This window comes from Trachypithecus francoisi, unplaced genomic scaffold, assembly GCF_009764315.1.
Source record: "Trachypithecus francoisi isolate TF-2019V2 unplaced genomic scaffold, Tfra_2.0 Lachesis_group16, whole genome shotgun sequence".
NCBI classification, from domain to species: Eukaryota; Metazoa; Chordata; class Mammalia; order Primates; family Cercopithecidae; genus Trachypithecus; species Trachypithecus francoisi.
Genome location: NW_022681461.1, coordinates 88479866 through 88499297, shown reverse-complemented (window position 1 = coordinate 88499297; position 19432 = coordinate 88479866). Strand labels below are relative to the sequence as shown.

General features: G+C 41.8%; 1 protein-coding gene across 2 annotated transcripts; it reads right to left on the bottom strand.

The window, feature by feature from the left end:
• Window positions 1-571: 571 nt before the first annotated feature.
• On the bottom strand, window positions 572-19432 carry TRMO (tRNA methyltransferase O). 2 transcript variants are annotated; one of them, XM_033238023.1, is made up of 5 exons: window positions 19050-19432; window positions 13068-13242; window positions 10363-10520; window positions 6611-7276; window positions 572-1075 (listed from the first exon to the last, which is right to left on the bottom strand). In XM_033238023.1, exons 1-5 carry the CDS (start codon window positions 19123-19125, stop codon window positions 816-818), a joined length of 1335 nt encoding a protein of 444 aa, XP_033093914.1. In that variant the 5' UTR covers window positions 19126-19432; the 3' UTR covers window positions 572-815. The 2 variants fall into 2 exon arrangements, with proteins under 2 accessions (XP_033093914.1, XP_033093915.1); XM_033238024.1 differs by having other exon boundaries at window positions 10370-10520; window positions 19050-19182.

Here is a 19432-nt window from a genome sequence, read left to right as displayed (position 1 = left end):
AAAAATACAAAAATTAGCCAGGCGTGGTGGCACACGCCTGTAATGCCAGCTACTCAGGAGGCTGAGGCAGGAGAATTGCTTGAACCCAGGAGGCACAGATTGCAGTGAGCCGAGATCATGCCACTGCACTTCAGCCTGGGTGAAAGAGTAAGACTCCATCTCAAAACAAAAACAAAAACAAAAAAACAGTAACAATTTTCTTGAACTTCTGGGGGTGATTTCCTTTTCTGATACAAAGACATCCAAAGAAATCTCAGAGAGTCTCTATTTTAGAATCAGTATTAAATATATATACATATATATGTGTGTGTGACTATGTCACAGAGTCTCTGAAACACAGAAGTTTAATCTCAAAAACTATCTCCAACTACTTGTTTTTTATTTATTAGTTTCCTAAGATATAGGTTTGATTTGGAACCAAATAGAAAGGTCAGCCTTCTCCAGACAGACAGGAAAACCAATATGAATTATTAAACAGATCCCTTCAACTTGAAAGTCTCTGCTGGAATGACCTTTGTCTAATTTTATCAAGTGCAACAAGAACAGCTTCTTTCAGAAATTAGAGACAGCATCACCTTTGGATTCTTTAATATCGACAGATCAGAAAGCATTTGATGATTTCTCTGTATTTGATATCTCTTAGTTAAGTTTATTAATGTATGTATTTTTCGAATAAACATTTTGAACAGCCCAAATCAATAAAAGCCGTGAGATCACAAAGTGTTGCTTCTCGGCACAACATTAGCTTGTTCAGAAAATCCAAAAGCCACATCCAAAAATCAATGATGCTATCTTAAAGACATGAGGGAGGCTCCTTAAGACCCTAGAGACACCAAGGACCCCACAGGGTCCATCATATAAACAGGCTCAGAAGCCGGCTTGATCCTGAGAACCTCTGCAAAGCCATCACCAAACCAGCAAGTGACATGCGCTATGTCTATGGTAAAGTAGAAAAGGCGGTCCTGGCAAAGCTTCCGGCGGTACACAGACCGAGGATCCGCTGACAGCACAGCCTCAATGGCATGCTTTGCTTCCTCTGCTGACTGAAAATATTTAAATGACGCCTGACCAACATCTGCAATGAAAAAAACACAACTCAGTAAGCACTATCATGCAGGTTGGATTTCATTACAGCAAACTTCAATATGGAATTTGGTTTGTTCCTTAAAGATCACTTGACATGGAAAGGGTTTGGAAATCTATTTGATCATTATGGAGACTGTCACCTTCAAGAGGTGTTTACTGTCATTAGGTTTAACTTATACACCCCCAAATTTTTGTTTTACTGAACAGAAAAATCATGGTAGTATTTTTCCTTAGTCTTCTAACTAGGAGAGGTGAGCTTTCGTTTTCTGTCAACCAAAATGTCACTTTTCTGACATCCAAAATGTCACTTTTCTATACTCAATGTAGACTTTAATTCCTTGTCATTTTCTTCTCAGAACAGAGACAAGGAAATGCATGACAGTCCCAGCATCCTCAAAAAGCCACAAGAAAGAGAACTAAACCCACACATACCCAGAACACCAGCTACAGGCAAGAGAGGCTGCACCAGAAAGCTGGTGTCACAGCCCCACAGTTACCAGTAACGTCCCTTTGCTTTGGGACTCTCTCACATTTGCTGTCCTGAAGGAACAGCAAAATTTCCTATGTTTGTAGGATTTTTAATGTATTTTAATTTTTTTAAATAGTATATATAAAACATAAATTTAAAAAGTAACTGTGATCTAGTTTTTCATAACTACAACATCACATACATCCAAATGAAGGCCAGCCCCTTCCAGGAAGGTACAGACCTTAAAAACACTGTCCCTGCTCAAAATATCATCTCTGGTGGCAGTGGATCTTTATCCCTCTTAGAGTAGATTTGATTTCCATAAGTAGCCAAGAATCACTGTGGGCCATATCTAATAAGCAAGTTGGGTAAATAAAGCCATGAAGTACAACTTTTAGTCAAAAATCAATTATATGGTCTGGGCACAGTGGCTCATGCCTGTAATCCCAGCACTTTGGGAGGCCAAGGTGGGAGGATCACAAGGTCAGAAATTCAAGACCAGCCTGACCAACATGGTAAAATCCCATCTCTACTAAAAATACATTAAAAATAGGCCAGGCGTGGCGGCTCATGCCTGTAATCGCAGCACTCTGGGAGGTTGAGGCGGGCGGATCATGGGGTCAGCAGATCGAGACCATCCTGGCTAACATGGTGAAACCCCATCTCTACTAAAAAAATACAAAAAAAAATTAGCCAGGTGTGGTGGCGGGCATCTGTAGTCCCAGCTACTTGGGAGGCTGAGGCAGGAGAATGGCGTGAACCCGGGAGGCAGAGCTTGCAGTGAGCCCATATTGTGCCACTGCACTCCAGCCTGGGCAACAGAGCAAGACTCCATCTAAAAACAAAAACAAACAAAAAAAAATATTAGGTGGTGTGGTGGCACACACCTGTAATCCCAGCTACTCAGGAGGCAAGACGATCACTTGAACCTGGGAGGCAGAGGTTGCAGTGAGCCTAGATTGCACCACTGCACTCCAGCCTAGGTGACAGAAAGAGACTGCATCTCAAAAAAAAAAAAATCAATTATATGGCAATAAGATTCCTTTACTGCATGGCTCATAGAAAATGGCTCTGAAGGTGACTCAAAAATGAGGAGAGCTCATCACACTCCCCAGTGATGGCATTTCTGGGAGAGGCTCCAGGCCTCTGGTTGGCCGTCTATCTGGCATGGGTGGCTTCTTCAGTTCCCTGCCTACTCATCCTGCCAGGCTCAGCTCAAGCACCGTTTCCTCCCACACTCCCTCCCAGACCCAAGTCAGGATTCTCCTCTCAGAGTGCCCACAGCACTCTGCCCAGACCTTTATTCCAGCACCAAACTTCCTTCCATTTCAACACCTTTAACCTCTTCTAGACTCAGAGCTTCCTGAAATCACTTCTTATTTCTGCAACAGCTCTCAATTTTGCTGTTTGCTATCAATCAGTTCCTGTTTTGTAGTTACACTGTGTAATTTCTCATTTTAATCATTTTTTTAATCAATAAGGCATATTTCAAACATCTGACACATATTGCACTGCAGTTTTAAAAAACAAAACTTTCCAGGCCAGGCGTGGTGGCTCACGCCTGTAATCCCAGCTACTCAGGAGGCTGAGGCAGGAGAATCGCTTGAACCTGGGAGGCAGAGGTTGCAGTGAGCCGAGATCGCGCCACTACACTCCAGCCTGGGTGACAGAGCGAGACTCTATCTCAAAAAAAAAAAAAAAAAGGAAAGAAAAACGAAAAGAAAGAAAAACAAAACTTTCCATAGTAGGTTGCATTCAACAATAACCACAGGACAAGTGGTAAGTGTAAACATAAAGTATCCAGAAGACAGGACTGTTTTGTTCCACCACAAAATCCTTTTACAATTGACCAGCCTCCTCCCATCAACTGTATACAGTGATGAAATTATTTCTATCAACAAAACTTTTAAAAACAAAGAGATCAATCTTTAAATCAAAAGCTTTGTTTAAAAGTAAAGCCTTAGGGAGGAACGAGAAGCACAACCCTCAGGTGGCATCAGCACTCATGACCACGCGACTGCCACATCCAGAGGTGCAGGGGGTGCTCAGCATACAGCACCTGGCTGAGGTTGGCATGTTGGGGCTAAAACCAGTTCCTGGGCCCTGGCAGGTGGCTGCCTCCACCCAGAGGAAGGGGTGGCTTTTCCTTTGCAAAAGGCAACAGTGTAGGCTGGCTGTGGCTCTGACAGGAAGAAATGGGGAAATCTTAAGTGTCAGTTGGCATGTGTCTCTAGTCCCAACTTTTAGACTTCTTTTGCCATCAGAAGAACCTCCTTCAGGTTGGAGTATCAAAGCCAAATACCCGCCTAGCCTCTTCATTCTCTCCCTGCTAGTAAAGCAGGGGAAAATCTAGTATATTTGGTTGTGTAAGCCTTTATTTTCTGGATATGGAATGAAAGTCTTCATTTTCTCAATAAGGAACTCCAGCTTGCCTTTGCATGTCACTGAGATGTGACACCCCAGAAATCACACAGGTAGTGATCTGACCCCAGAGATGGCCCCCTGCTCTCTGGGGATACTGACATCAAGTTCCTCTGCCTTTTACTTCTCCCAAGATCAAAACTCAAGTCCTTACAATGGCCTATAAAACCCTTAGGTGACCTCGTCCCTTTTCTAGTGCCTCTTTGACCTCATATCCTTCCACTCAGCCCTCCTCAGTCCATTCTGGCCACCTGACCTCAAATATGCCATGTACCCTCCACCTTGCGGCTATGCGCTGGCTGTCCCTCAGGCCAGCATGTCCTTTCTCCGGACAGGCTGGCTCACGCCTTCACTTCTTTGACCTTTGCTCATATGTGTCTTTCTCAGTGAAAGGCTCATATGGCCCCAGTGGGCTACCTATTTAAAACTGCAACAGGCTAGGTGCAGTGGTTCACACCTGTAATCCCTGCACTTTGGGAGGCTGAGACAGAGGATCCCCTGAGCCCAAGAGTTCAAGACAAGCCTGAGCAACAAAATGAGACCCCATCTCTTTAAAAAAAAATCCAAAAAGGCCAGGCTCACGCCTGTAATCCAGGCACTTTGGGAGGCAGAGGCAGGCAGATCACAAGGTCAGGAGATCAAGACCATCCTGGCTAACATGGTGAAACCCCGTCTCTACTAAAAATACAAAAAAATTAGCTGGGTGTGGGGGTAGGCACCTGTAGTCCCAGCTACTCGGGAGGCTGGGGCAGGAGAATGGCATGAACCCAGGAGGCGGAGCTTGCAGTGAGCCGAGATCGAGCCACTGCACTCCAGCCTGGGTGACACAGCGAGACTCCGTATCCAAAAACAAAAATCAAAATATTAGCCAGGCGTGGTGATGCACATCTGCAGTCCCAGCTACACAGAAGGCTGAGGTGGGAGGACTGCTTGAGCCCAGGAGGTTGAGGCTGCAGTAAGCCATGTTCTTGCCACTGCACTCCAGCCTGGGTGACAGAGTGAGATCCTGTCTCAAAAATAAAATAAAATAGTAACAACACCCTAACCCGCTGTATTCTCTCTTAAATTTTTCAGTAACTCTTATCACCTTCTAATATTATATAATGTTGAGTATGTTTGGTATAACTCGATTGCTTATTATGCTTTTAGTTTGTTTCTCTCCTCCCCATTAGAATGCAAGCTCCACAAGAGCAGGGGTTTTTAAAATCTGTTTTGTTCACTGATGTATTCCAAGAACCTAGACCAACATCTGGTACCTTGCAGAAGCTCAGTAAACAACTGTAGAATGAATAAATGAACTTCCCTCTTTACATGGCTATGCTGGCTCCTTACTGAGTTGTAACACAAAGAAGAGCTTTTTGCAATCTGACCTCTCCTTGGCAACCAGCTTCTTCTTTTTGATGGAGTCTCACTCTGCCACCCAGGCTGGAATACAGTGGCACCATCTCGGCTCACTGTAACCTCTGCCTCCTAGGTTCAAGCAATTCTCCTGCCTCAGCCTCCCGAGTAGCTGGAATTACAGGCACCTGCCACCACAACTGGCTTTCTGTATTTTTAATAGAGATGGGGTTTCATCATGTTGGCCAGGCTGGTCTTGAACTCCTGACTTTAAGTGATCCACCCACCTCGGCCTCCCAAAGTGCTGGGATTACAAGAGTGAGCCAGCGTGCAAAAGAGGAATGATGTCCCTCCAGTGACTATGCTTTTCGTTAGCTCTGCTGCTGGCTAGAAGACTCACTTGAGAGACTCTCCTTGAAGGCTTGCTGAAGTAGGCAGGCATGCTGGGAAGCCCACGGAGCAAGGAACTGCAAACAGCCTTTAGAGGCTGAGGACAGCCTCCAGCCAACAACCAGCAAGAATCTGGGGCCCCCAATCCTACAACTGAAACTAGTCACTTCTTACTGGTATCGCTGTATCCACATCTTAACAGCCCCTTCCTTCATCCTAGGCTACTGCTTGGGATCTGCTGTGAGCTGGGGGAACCAGATAACATTTGTTAAGAACCATGTGTTAAAGTAAGCAGGCTCCATGTAAGAGCCCTGTGGCCTCTCTTCTGCAGCAAAGTGTATGCCTCTAGCTGTGGGACTTTGTTGGGGCAAGTTCTGTGCTAAGAGACTCTTCTCCTCTGACTCTGGGCTCCCAGAGTCTTCTGTGCCAGAGGCTGAGCTGTCTTATCACTTCTTATTTCTGCAACATCTCTGAATTTTGCTGTTTGCTATCAATTGTATCAGAATACAATGCAACATTTCTCCAGTAAGACAGCAAAACAAGTATGAAAACTTTAGGTACGTAAGTACAGAACAAGCACAATTCAGCTTCTGAATGATGCTTGAAGACTCTAAGAACTACTGTTAACAAGCAGACAAGGGGCTGGAAGTCATGGGCCACCTCGTGAGGCAGCAGCCACTCTCTTCCAATGCTTTGCTGACAGCCTGGAACTAACTGTGCTCACCATACAGTTGTCCAACAAGACTCATCATATGATGGTGCTGCAAAAATATTATTTTATACCTGTTTCCTAAAAACCAGTCACACTGACAAACACTCCATATAACTGCTCTCACAAATACCAAACTTGGCTAAATCTCAGAGTAAAAGTTCATCTCTCATTCAGAATGAAGAAACTGAAGATACCTGATTCACCCTGTGAACCGAGCTGCCCAAGGTCCATCTCAGCATGAGGAGTAAACCGCACTTCTAAAGTGGCCACAGGGGCCTCTGTCACCCAGGCAGGAACCACACTGCGGGGAGCTCCACCAGCCCTTCCAGCAGGTAAATGAGGGGCCATAGGCTGTGTCTCTGTCCTGCTTCCTTGCAGGACTGCTGCTCCTTCCACTCTCTCTAGCTTCTTGTCTGTACCTTTCCCTGAAAAGCTCTTCTCCGGGCCATATGGGCCAATTTGTTCTTCTGACATGCTGGAACTCTGATCGTGTCTTGATTCCAAACCAAAATCCACTGCTATCTCCCTGTGCATAGGGAATGCTTGCTGAATTCTGGCTGTGTCACTGTGTGTCAGGTAGTTTTCTTCTGAAGTTCTGTCTTCAAGACAGTTAGGTTTCTCCTTAGTGCTATGGTGCGGTTGTGGCTCATCACACACTGACAGCTGTCGCTGGTCACAGCTGTCAGTCTTGCTGTCAGACTGGGATGCAGTGTTTGGTGTATGTTGGTTATTCTGTAAATTAAAGTCTGCTAAAGGCTCCATCACATTTTGCGGCGAGTCATACTCAGCTATGTAGGGCTTGATGTCTAGTACGGGTGTGCCATGTATCATGTCAATTCCAGAAAGGTATATAGCTCCGCCTATGACATAAAAACGTGAAAAATGAAGAACACTGCAAACACTTGGAGAATACAATCACACCCCAGAATCCTCTAACACTGTCTGCTTATGCCTCACTGCGCTTACTCATAATTCTCTCACATAGACCTGGTACCAACACACACCCTTCTTGCTACCTGGTAGCCTATCCTCTTCTCTACCTATCAAACTCCTACTTGATCTTTGAGGCCTTCAAAGCACACCTTTTACAAAGCCTTTCTGGCTCCTCTAGACAAAAGCATTCTTTCCTACAGTCCCCATAGAGAAGCCTGTGCACAAACCTCTCCCACAGCCCTTTCCCCATGGTAGGGCAGTGACCAGCTTAGAGTCTTTATCCCTAGACAGCAGGCAGGCCCCTTAACACAGGCTGGGGCCAACTCATCTCTGTATCACTGGTGCTTCTGTTCCAGGGATATAGTAGTAATCAATATATCTCTGTGGGATCAATGAAGGTTTCTACTGTGGCAAACAGATCCAAAGGTGGCCCTGTGACCCGCACCTCCTGAAGTTCATGCCCTTATATAATCCTTCCCCTTCAGTTGTGACTAGCTTCTAACCAACAGAACATGGCAAAAGAGGTATGATGTCCCTCCAGTGACTATGCTTTTTGTTAGCACTGCTGCTGGCTGGAAGACTCACTCGAGAGACTCTCCTTGAAGGCTTGCTGAAGTAGGCAGGCATGCTGGGAAGCCCACGGAGCAAGGAACTGCAACAGCCTTTAGATGCTGAGGATAGCCTCCAGTCAACAACCGGCAAGAATCTGGGGCCCCCAGTCCTACTGCAGTGGCAAGGAAATCAATGTGGCCAACAGTCTAAGTGACTTGAAGCAGATTATTCCACAGTCAAGCCTCCAGATAGGAATTCATCTCAGCTGACAACTTAATTGCAGTCTAGTGAGACCCTAAGGGGATGACCTAGTTAAGCTGTGCCCATCCTTCTGACCCACAGATACATAATAATGTTTCAAACACATGATAAATGTATGTTGTTTAAATTGATGATTCTGTGGTAATTTGTTACACAACAATAGAAATCTAATACATCCATGAAGACTCAAAAGATTAAGCAGCACATAAGTCAGCATTACCAAATACTAAAGACAAGTCTCCAGCTGTCCCACTGGACATATGCTGTCCAGTTCTTGCTACACATAGTCATCTACTAACCTTACTCTTGGAAAATAAGTCAAATGAGAACAGAAAAACGGCATGCAGTCATATTTGACTCCTCTCCATTTAAGAAAAATGTAACTACTACAGGACCCTGATTTCTGACACATGCTTATTATGAATGAGCCTTGAACTCTGGAAGGATGATTCCAGACTTGCTAGATGATGAATTACGCCTAATATCTGTAGGAAAAAGAAAAGCACTGTAGCATAAGTTAAAACTTCAAAAGATTTAGTCAGATGACCACCTGGCTGGATGCTGTTAGACAGATTTAAAGAGCCCTAGTTTCCTCACCTATGAGATGAGGATTGCTGCTGTGTCAAACCCACAAAGCCACTGTGAGATAAGGTACGTGAACACTGTTTACTAACTGTAAAGCACTGCACAAACACTAGTCGCCATACAGCTTATATAGTAATGTCTACAGTGCTACTGTGTTTGCCTTTTAACCTTTCTGACTTGACCTCCCCAGTTGAAACATTAAGTTCTTTAGGACAGGGATTTCTATTGTTATCTGATTTGTTTACCACTATAGCTCCAGCACCTAGGACAATGCCTGGCACATAATCAGTGCTAGAAAATATGTGTGGGTTGCATAAATAATCATAAAATCTTCGGCCGGGCGCGGTGGCTCAAGCCTGTAATCCCAGCACTTTGGGAGGCCGAGACGGGCGGATCACGAGGTCAGGAGATCGAGACCATCCTGGCGAACACGGTGAAACCCCGTCTCTACTAAAAAAATACAAAAAACTAGCCGGGCGAGGTGGCGGGCATCTGTAGTCCCAGCTACTCGGGAGGCTGAGGCAGGAGAATGGCGTGAACCCGGGAGGCGGAGCTTGCAGTGAGCTGAGATCCGGCCACTGCACTCCAGCCTGGCGACAGAGCAAGACTCCGTCTCAAAAAAAAAAATAAAAATAAAAATAAAATCTTCTAGTACTTGCTACCCACTTTGGTTAGCTATTATAAATGATAAAAGTCAAGGTGGATCAGCTACTGAATTTTTCTGGGGAAACTACCTAAGGCCCAGTTGAGTACAATCCAGTGAGAGAGTTCAAGTTCTGGGAGAGAACAAGCAAAATAACTGCTCTCATCTATTTAGTGTCCAATAGCCTGAAAAATTAGTTTCAGAACTTTTGTGTTACAAGATTCTCAAAATACTCTGTTGAATCACAGAGGAAGTAGGTCCTTCTCCTTTTCCCACTTCACAACCAGCAGGCTGAAGCCTAGAATGGTCTCCTGACTCCTAGTTTACCTGCCATTTCATCTGCTGCCTGTTAGGTCAGAATGGACTGCTTTCCATAAATGTGTAACTAGATTATATATGGACACACAGTTAAAACTAGTTAGTTTAGAATTTCTACAATCTGACCAATGTTTGTCCTTGTAGTGTGATTCATCCCAGACTCCCGCCACATAGCACAGTTGATATCAGCACAGCAGCCATGATGTCTGTCCATTTCCCCAAGACTGCAAGGAAGGAATGACATACCACCAGTCTATGTGTCTTCCATATGTGCATGTACAATGAGTTATTGTGTGTTAAATTGGAAAGTGTCCATTTATTTTTAATCATTTTGTATTCACTGCATTCCAAGTCAGAGAAACTGTGGTTACTAATTTAATGATTATGAAATTTGTGTTATTTCTAAATAATTTAATAGTTTTGGATATATGCAGTAACATAAACAAACTCTGAGCATCCTATGAGAGTTTATTTCAACATTTTTCAATGCTAACATTCTTTTAATCATTGTATTTTCTTCAATGTCTGGTGGTTCTCAGGAAGTTAACATCATTGGCAGTCATCTGAATAAACAGCCAGTGGTGAATGCTGTGTTTATTTTATAAGGCTCTTCTGCGTAAGGAAAAAGGTAAAAGTAGAAATGAAATGGGTTACCTTCTACCTTTTCCAGCTTGGCCAGGGTAAGTCCTATCGCATTGGGACGATGAGGGCTCCTTGTGGAAAAAACTCCAGTCTTTGCACCATTCAGCCTAGGAGGCTGCACCTTTGCCTTACAGCTCAAATGACCATTTTTATGAAAAACAAACAAAATCCTATAAAAACAAAACAAACCACGGAATAAGAAAAGAGCACAAGTTATTTTACCACAATGATCTGATGGGGAAAAAAAAATGCAATCTTTCACAAACTAACAGAAATCATGTTTTAAATAGCATTAACTTGTAATCTACTAGGAAGAAAATAGCACCATCCCCCTTCCTTCTCTCCACATCCTTTGCAGCTAACACAACAACTGGCACATAGTAGGAACTTAAGAGATGTTTGTCAAGTGCCCAATGAACAATATTCACTGTCTGCTGTTTGTCAGGTAGTACGGTAAAATAATTTTACACTCACTTCACGCAATCTTCTTAACTATCTTAAATAATATAATTTATCCCCCATTTCTGGGATGAGGAAATTGAAGTTTAGAAATGTTAAATAATTTTACCAGACCTTCCTTTTTTTTTTCATTTGGCATGACCAGACCTTCCTAAGTAAGATATGAAACCAAGAAGCCATGAAGAAAAACTAACAGATTTGAATTCATGAAATCACAACATTTATGTACTACAAAATATCAGCCTAAGAGAAAACGTTTGCTACATACATAATGGACCATAGGTTAATGTCTGCGGCACATAAATTGTTCCTACAGATTACTAAGGACAACCCAATATAGGACACTATGCAAAGAACATGAATAAGTAATTCACAAAAAAATGGCAAGTAGCTAAGAACCACATGAAAAGATGTTGAGCTTCACTAATAATTAGAAATTTCTAAATTTAGAAATTAAACTAAAAAACCAAAATACTCTTTTTCCCATCAGGCAAAAATGTAAAAAACTGATAACATATTGGGAAGGGTGTAAGAAAAAGGCCATTTGCATATATTATTGAAGTATACATTGGTTAATTTTAGAGGATAATTTGGAAGTAGTTCTCTAAAATTCTAAATATGCTTACCTTCTAGTCCAATATATCCAATTCTGACATCCTGTCCATAAAAATACACAAGTGGCCAAGAATGTTTCTAAGGGAGTTTGTCACAGCATTATAATAACAACATAGCCCTCCATTAACAAAAGTATGCATGGTACATCTATATTTTGTAATAATAGACAGCTATTAAAGCAAAAAAAAAAAAAAAGGTAAATCTACTGTCATGAAAGCTCTCCATGGTATACACTGTTATGTGAAGAAAACATACTTTTTAAAAAAAACAAACATCCACTCTGTATGTATAAATTTGTTTCTATGTGTATTTGAAAAAGAAAACATTAAAAGGTCTGGCAGAATCTACACCATGCTGTCAACAGTAATCATCTCTGATGAGGGGTTGGGGTTGGGGAGAGAGGAAGAAAATAGGGGGGATAAGAAAAAATATCTTTATATACTTCCGAACCCATTTTTTACATCATCAATAACTTAATTTAATCAAGGTCAAAATGCAAACTAGGTCAGAACACACATTTTCTTTCTAATCTAATCTTGTCCCCAAATTAACTGAAAAATAAACTATTTCAGAATAAACACTTAATTTTTAGGTCTCTACCAATAAAAATAGACCAATTTAAACTGCTGATGTTGGGGTGAAGAAGAATGAACACAGGCAGAATTTGAAAAGACCACAAACAATGCTAGTATAACACAGGCCCTAATATAGGTAACACTTAAAGTATCCAGATTTCTACAGCGTCTTGTCTTTTAGGAGTATATTTAATTCTACATGAATCTAGAGCAGGATCTGTAAACTTTTTCTGTAAAAGGTCAGGGAGTAATATTTTAGGATATGTAGGCCAACCAGTCACTATAGAGACTATTCAACTCTGCTGCTATAGCACTAAAGCAGCCACAAACAATATATAAACAAATGGACATGACTGTGTTTCCATAAAAATAATTTACAAAAAATGGGCCATAGTTTACTGACCCCTGGTCTAGAGGGCAGAATAATGACCCGGGGCAGAGTCAAGGAGGTCTGTAATTTCCACTCAACAGAAGGCATTCATCACAATTAGAACCAACTGCAAATGGAACATGCCACCTCAGTGGATCCCAAGCTTCCCTGAGGATGTCTAAATGACACAGACAATCGTATGCACAAATACAGTACAAAATTCCATACAACAGGCTGGTCCAAAGGTAGTGAGTTATCTCAATTGATTGTTCACAGTTACAGATTTAACTTTTTGTTCTACCTTTCCCCCCTTCTCACTACTGCACTTGTCTTAAAAAATAAAAAATAAAAAAAATCCACGCAAAAGATGAGAGTTCCAGCCTGGGCAACATGGTGAAACCCCGTCTCTACCAAAAATACAAAAAAGAATTAGCCAGGCATGGTGGTGTACACCTGTGGTCCCAGCTATTCAGGAGGTTGTGGTGGGAGGATACCTTGAGCCTGGGAGGCAGAGGTTGCAATGCGCTGCTATCTCACCACTGTACTCCAATCTGGGTGACAGAGACCCCGTTTCAAAAACAAAACAGAAAGATGATGGTGGTCTGGATGGCAGACTCCAAGGTTGCCTTCAATTGGAGTACTTTAGTTGGGGGCAAGTTCTGGCCCAAAATCCTACATCTAACTATAAAACAACTTACCAAACATGAGAAAACTGTTCTAGGCCCATCAGGGAATGTTCAGGATTATTAAAGATGCTCTTTCTAATCCTCAAACAGGCTCGAGAACAGCTACAAATGGATGGCTGTCTTGGAGTACCATTCTTGGCTGAGAAACAGGATTCCAAGTAGCCGATTGGCTCAGTTAAAAGATTCCCTACAGGAGAAAATTAGGTAAGAAATAATTAGTCAAAAGGTCAAACCAAGTTGTAAGAAAACATGTTTTCTCTAACGCATTGGTTTCATACTTTTAAAATATTAGTGTTGTACAACTATAAAAATGATTTGTATAATGTTCATGAATACGCATATTCTCATCATTACACACACACATCATTACATACATAGTAATATCCCGTTAGATATACTAGGAAGAATAATGGTCCAAGAAAGAATGAAACGAAGGGGGCATTTTCAGAATACCTACTATGACCATAATTAAAATTCTATGCTACCAGTACTAAGTCATGTGACTTTGGCCAGGGCTATGAGGGCTATTTGATTGATTGATTGATTGATTGATTTTACTTATTTATTTATTTATTTTTAGATTGAGTCTCACTCTGTTGCCCAGGCTGGAGTGCAGTGGCGTGATCTCAGCTCACTGCAACTTCTGCTTCCCGAGTTCAAGCATTTGTCCTGCCACAGCCTCCTCAGTAGCTGGGATTACAGGCACCTGCCACCACACCCAGCTATTTTTTTTTTTTTTTTTTGTATTTTTAGTAGAGACAGAGTTTCACCATGTTGGTCAGGCTGGTCTTGAACTCCTGACCTCATGATCCGCCCACCTGGACCTCCCAAAGTGCCGGGATTACAAGCATGAGCCACTGTGCTTGGCCTATGAGGGTATTTCTAATAGAGGAGACAGTGTACACAAAAGTGAGAAATGTCATAGTATATCTAGGCAACAAGCTATTTTGATTGGCTGGAGTATGAAATAAGAGGCAGAGAATAATGAAAGATGAGGAAACACTGGGTATATATAAGTAAGGATGTCTTCAACTGAAAGCAACAGAACATATGAAATAAACTAATTTAAGCAATAAAGACAACTTATAAGCTCATAGTGCTAAAATATCCAGAGGCAAGGTAGATTTCAAGTGAGGCTTGGTCCAGTAGCCTGCCGCCCCTCTAGAATGTAAGCTCCATGTGGACAGGAGCTTTTCTGTCTTGTTTATTGCTGCATTCTCACTGTCTAGTACATTGCCTGCAGGGGAGTAGATACTCAAAAAATTCATGTTGCATGGAAGAAAAGATTATATATGTCTAAGCTGATTAACGTGGAAATTGAAAAAGTAAAAGAATAGTATGCATATAATCCCACTTATGGAAATTTGTTATATATTTATTTACCTTCTTAAACATGCACAGGTATGTTTGGAAAGCTATGTGGAAGGATATGCACCAAATGTGTGTTTTTTGTTTGTTTGTTTGAAACAGAGTCTCGCTCTGTTGCCCAGCCTGGAGAGCAGTGGCACAATCTCGGCTCCCTGTAATCTCCACCTCCCAGGCTCAAGCGACTCTCATGCCTCAATCTCCCAAGCACGCACCACCATGCCCATCTAATTTTTTTTTTTTTTTTTTTGTAGAGAAGGTGTTTTACCATGTTGGCCAAGCTGGTCTCAAACTCCTTACCTCCAGCAATCTGCCCATCTCAGCCTCTCAAAGTGCTGGTATTAAAGGGGTGAGCCATCACACCTGGCCAATATTCACCAATTTTTTTTAACAGTGGTTAATCTGGGTGGTGAGATTTTTAAACTACCTTTAAATTTAACTTTGTAATTTCTATAATATTTGAAATTTTTTCAATAATCACAAATTAGGCTAGGCACGGTGGCTCACGTCTGTAATCCCAACACTTTGGGAGGCTGAAGCGGGCAGATTACCTAAGGTCAGAAGTTTGAGATCAGCCTGGCCAACATGGTGAAACCTCATCTCTACTAAAAGTAAAAAAATTAAAAAAATAATAATAATAATTAGCCAGGCATGGTGGTGCATGCCTGGCGTCCCAGCTACTCAGGAAACTGAGTCAGGAGAATCACTTGACCCTGGGAGGCGGAGGTTGCAGTGAGCCAAGATCACGCCACTGCACTCCAGTCTAGGTGAGTGAGACTCCATCTCAAAAAAAAAAAAAAAAAAAAAAATCAATTTTTTAATAACATATTTCAAAAGAAAAAAAATAGCCAGACACTATCAATATAAATTTAAAGTCCAAGGTTTCCATGGCTACCGCTTTGAATTTATCGGTAACTTTTTTATTTTCACATTTCATGAGAGCGTTATCAATTTCTCAAAGATGATATAAAGACACTTCAGACTTTATTTCCTGCTTCCTTAAATCTACCCTACGAGCATAAGCAGTAAGACTCTAGGTCCGGGGCTGTCTCTCACAGTATCTTTCATTACTCTTCACTTCTAGAAGCTATATTATTTGATACATATATTATACACAATGTACATGTAAGTTATACGGCATAATATAATGAAACCCCACGTACACACCACCCACCCCAAGAACTAGAGCATTACCAATGACTTGTGTCCTTTTAGGTTGTTTTCCTCTTATCTCACACCCTTCTTTTCCCTCTGAGAGAAACAGAAGCCTGAATTTGGTCTTTATCACTCACTTCCTTTTAAAGTATGATTTTGTTACACGTACATACATGCCTAAACAGCATTTCATTGATTTTTGTCTTTAAGATCTATAAAAACTGGCACCAAACTATAAGTTGTCTTCTCAGACTTGCTTTTTCTCTCTCAATATTATGAGGCTAAGATCCATCCATACTCTGTATGTTTTTGACAACTTTAATTTTTGTCCAAGTATGTTTATAGGCATTGTTTTTTGTTATTTTTCTTTTTGATCTTCATCCATGCGTCTATGGAACAGATATAGCAGACATCGTAAAAATGAAGAAACTGAGGCCAAACGACCTGGTGTATCTTCTTTATGTCTGGAAGATAAATGGCCAAAAAAGACTCCTAACCCAGCCACAAAATCCCTGTGTCTCATTTTCATTTGTTCAAGACATTTGTTCAAGAAATATTTTCTGGCTGATACTCTGGGCACACTGCCTATTAGTTAGTCCTGCTGCACAGAGAGAGAGAGACAGAGAGAGAGAGAGAGAGATAGAGAGAGACAGAGAGAGAGAGAGAGAGAGAAAGAAAAGAAAGAAAGAAAAGAAAAAGGAAAGGAAAGAAAAGAAAGCAAAGAAAGAAAAGAAAAAGAAAAGAAAGAAGAAAGAAAGAAAGAAAAGAAAGAAAGAAAGAAAGAAAAAGAAAGAAAGAAAGAAAGAAGAAAAGAAAAAAGAAAAGAAAGGAAAGAAGAAGAGAAAGATGGGAAAGAAAGGGAGAAACACTATTTTCCAACTGTCTACAATTGCCAGACAAACCAAGAACTCTTACTACAGTGGAATTAATGGTTGGGGAGACCCACACACCATACTTCAATATCATGGGAAATGTCCTGTCAGCAGTAACGTAATCAAAGTCGTCCGCCCTTGACTCTTTGATTTGGGGCCTAGGAATTTATATTATAGCTGATTCATCACTTCACTGAAACAGTCTATGCCTGTTTTTCAGATTACATATATGATATGATAAATATAAGTGGCTGCCAATTAGATTTATTTCTATCCACTTTGTGCATCTCCTTAAGAACATAAGCAAGACAACACTAGATTAGTAACAAACTGAAAGTATACTCAAAAGGTACTTTGTAAGAGTTCTTCTAACTCTGCTACTCTGTTTGGGACCACTCTCAAAATATCAAATATCCATATTCTAATACATCTGAACTCTTCTGGGACATATTTATATATTCTCTGTATATAAATATATATATTATTCTCTGAATATATAAAAATATGTATATATAAATTTATAAAAAAATATATTTATATATAAAAAATAAATATATATTTATATATTCTTATCCCCAGGAGGCTGGGGATAAGGCTATGAAATACAAATGCTATTTGAAGCAGAGACCTGACACTGTTTGTCCAGGGAAATTCTGGTCTTCTTGCCTATCTCAAAACAACAAAAACCCAAAAGAACAGTAAACACCTACCATTTGGTAAGCACTGTGCTAAGGATTTGGGGTACAAATAACCAGTTCTCATCCTCAAGGGTTTCCAGTACATTGACAGAGGACAAGTAAATCAACAATTCTAGCTAGGCGTCTTTGCAGGAATAGAGATAAATGAGCACAGGTATACCAAAAACCAGCACAAGAACCTCATGGAAATGGGGAGAAGTGGTTCCTCAAAGGAGCACGAGAATTAGGACTGGTTTCAGAATGGAGAAAGGATAAACCATGGGAAGAACTAGCTTCTCTCTCTGAATCCGTTTTCTCATCTATAAAACAAGGATAATACCTACTTTGGAAAGCTGTAAGGGTACTGATAAAATATGGAAAGCATCCAGTAAAATACAAGGTGCCCAGCAAGGAGTGCTTTTTAAAGTCCCTGCTCAGGCTTTTTCCTCATTTAAATATTACAACTGTATTAACTGCGTAATAAGTAAAAAGCCAGCAAGTAATCAACATGGGGTTTTTTTGTATATAGGATTGTCTATACATTTTGCTCTGAAAATAAGTTCAGGTCCTTTTCCTTTCTGCCTGGACTATGAAATTACCCTTCTTAGGCTTTCTGTTCCCACTGCAACTTCTTCCCCTTCTCAGAATACTCTAGACCAATCCTCAACAATCCTGGAGTTTCTTGTGTTATGCTAACTCTTTAGCTTTAAACTTTTCATGGTCTCTACTGCTAACAGACTTTGTATTTCTTAGCCTGGCACTCAAGGTTCTTCACAATCAGAACCCAAAGGTTCTCACCTCCCTGTTCCATCTAACACTTTAGACTTCTAGCTCCCCAAACCTATACTGTGTAGACTTCTGAGCCCTGGCTTCTGCGTTTTCCTTCCTGTCAAAATATTAGACCTGTAATCTGGCAGTGTGCAACAATTTTTTTTAAATAAGCACATTTCACCAGGTAATAGCACTTCCAAGAAATTTAACAAAGTTGAAACTTTAGAATGTACACAAACATTTCGGTTTCAAGAGCTTTCTTTTAGAATAATGCAAACTGACAATAACCTAAACGCTCAGTAACAGGAAGCTGGTTACATGAATTAGAGCACATCTCTAAAACAAAGCGTTAGGCTGGTTACAGTGGCTCACGCCAAAACTTTGGGAGGCTGAGGCAGGTGGATTGCTTTTAAGCCCAGGAGTTCGAGACCAGCCTGGGTAACATGGTGAGCGCTTGCCTCCACAAAAATTAATAATAAAACAAAGTGGTAAAATTAACATTAATTGCCCTGTTAAGTTTTTTAAAAATTCTTTTAAGGTTACTAAACAGTAAGGTCGTATAGTATCTCACTTTTCAAGTGTGTATGCAAAGAAACAAGTATGGAAGGTAGACACCAAGATACTGACAATGGCTTTCTCTGGCAGGCTATTTTAATTTTCTTCCATTCGCTTTCTAGTTTCTAAAGCTAAAATATTCCTCTATGAAAACGTGTGAGTAAACAGAAACAAAGTCATGCCTTTCTAGGCCCAATTTAAAACTATTTTCTCCGACCGAAATTTTCCCCTTCTCTCTCCTCGTTCCTACAGCGCAGGATGCCTCCTATGGCATTTACTAATTCCTGACCCGCCTAACACCACCCCCCATTCACTATGGCAATGAAACCCCTAAGAGAAAAGCCGCTACGCTACACTTAGCTGCTCCAACTACTAAGCCAAGACTAGGCGGACAGTGCAAGTCTTGTAACAAAGCGGAACAACCCCGATGACGTCATCCCACTCGCCAAAGCACATCACGTGGTCGCCGCAGCACATGACCCGTGCGTTCGCCGTAGGTAGGAGACTGACGCACGTCAGTTCCAGATCTTGCGTTTCACACCCCTCTCGGCAACTAAGACCTCTCCAGAGTGTGGCACTGCCAGTCCCTTGGAAGTTACCTGTCTCCAGAGCCGGCTTCACGCAGCCGCACGGGGTCGCTGTAGGCCCAGGACCCGGCTCCTCCAAGCCGCGCATGGCTACTCGTTGCTGAGGTGCCTACCCGACGCATCCAACCTTCCGCTTCCGCGCTCCATGCCTGACGCATGCGCAGTAGCCTCGCCGGCGGGGTCCCGCGAGCCCAGGCGAGTGCGCGCGCGCGCGCGCAGTGGGGCGCTGAGGGACGTTTGGAGGTCTACATGGGGCGTGGAACCCGTATCCCGGGCGTGTTCCCCTCCGGGACCCCAATCTCGTTTATCTTACACAGACCTGCTACAGTTGCCCGCCCTCCCAGGGTAGGCTGCAGCTCCGGGTTCCGGCGCTTTCTGAGAAGCAACACACCTCG

What these genes read in the sequence shown, in the direction of transcription:
- TRMO (XM_033238023.1), bottom strand. Translation starts at nt 19,125, where the DNA reads ATGCGCGGCTTGGAGGAGCCGGGTCCTGGGCCTACAGCGACCCCGTGC. An exon ending in GAACAGTTTTCTCATGTTTG is followed by an intron (nt 10,521 to 13,067) that starts GTAAGTTGTTTT and finishes TTGTTTTTATAG; the next exon opens with GATTTTGTTTGTTTTTCATA. An exon ending in CGGTTCACAGGGTGAATCAG is followed by an intron (nt 1,076 to 6,610) that starts GTATCTTCAGTT and finishes TTTTCATTGCAG; the next exon opens with ATGTTGGTCAGGCGTCATTT.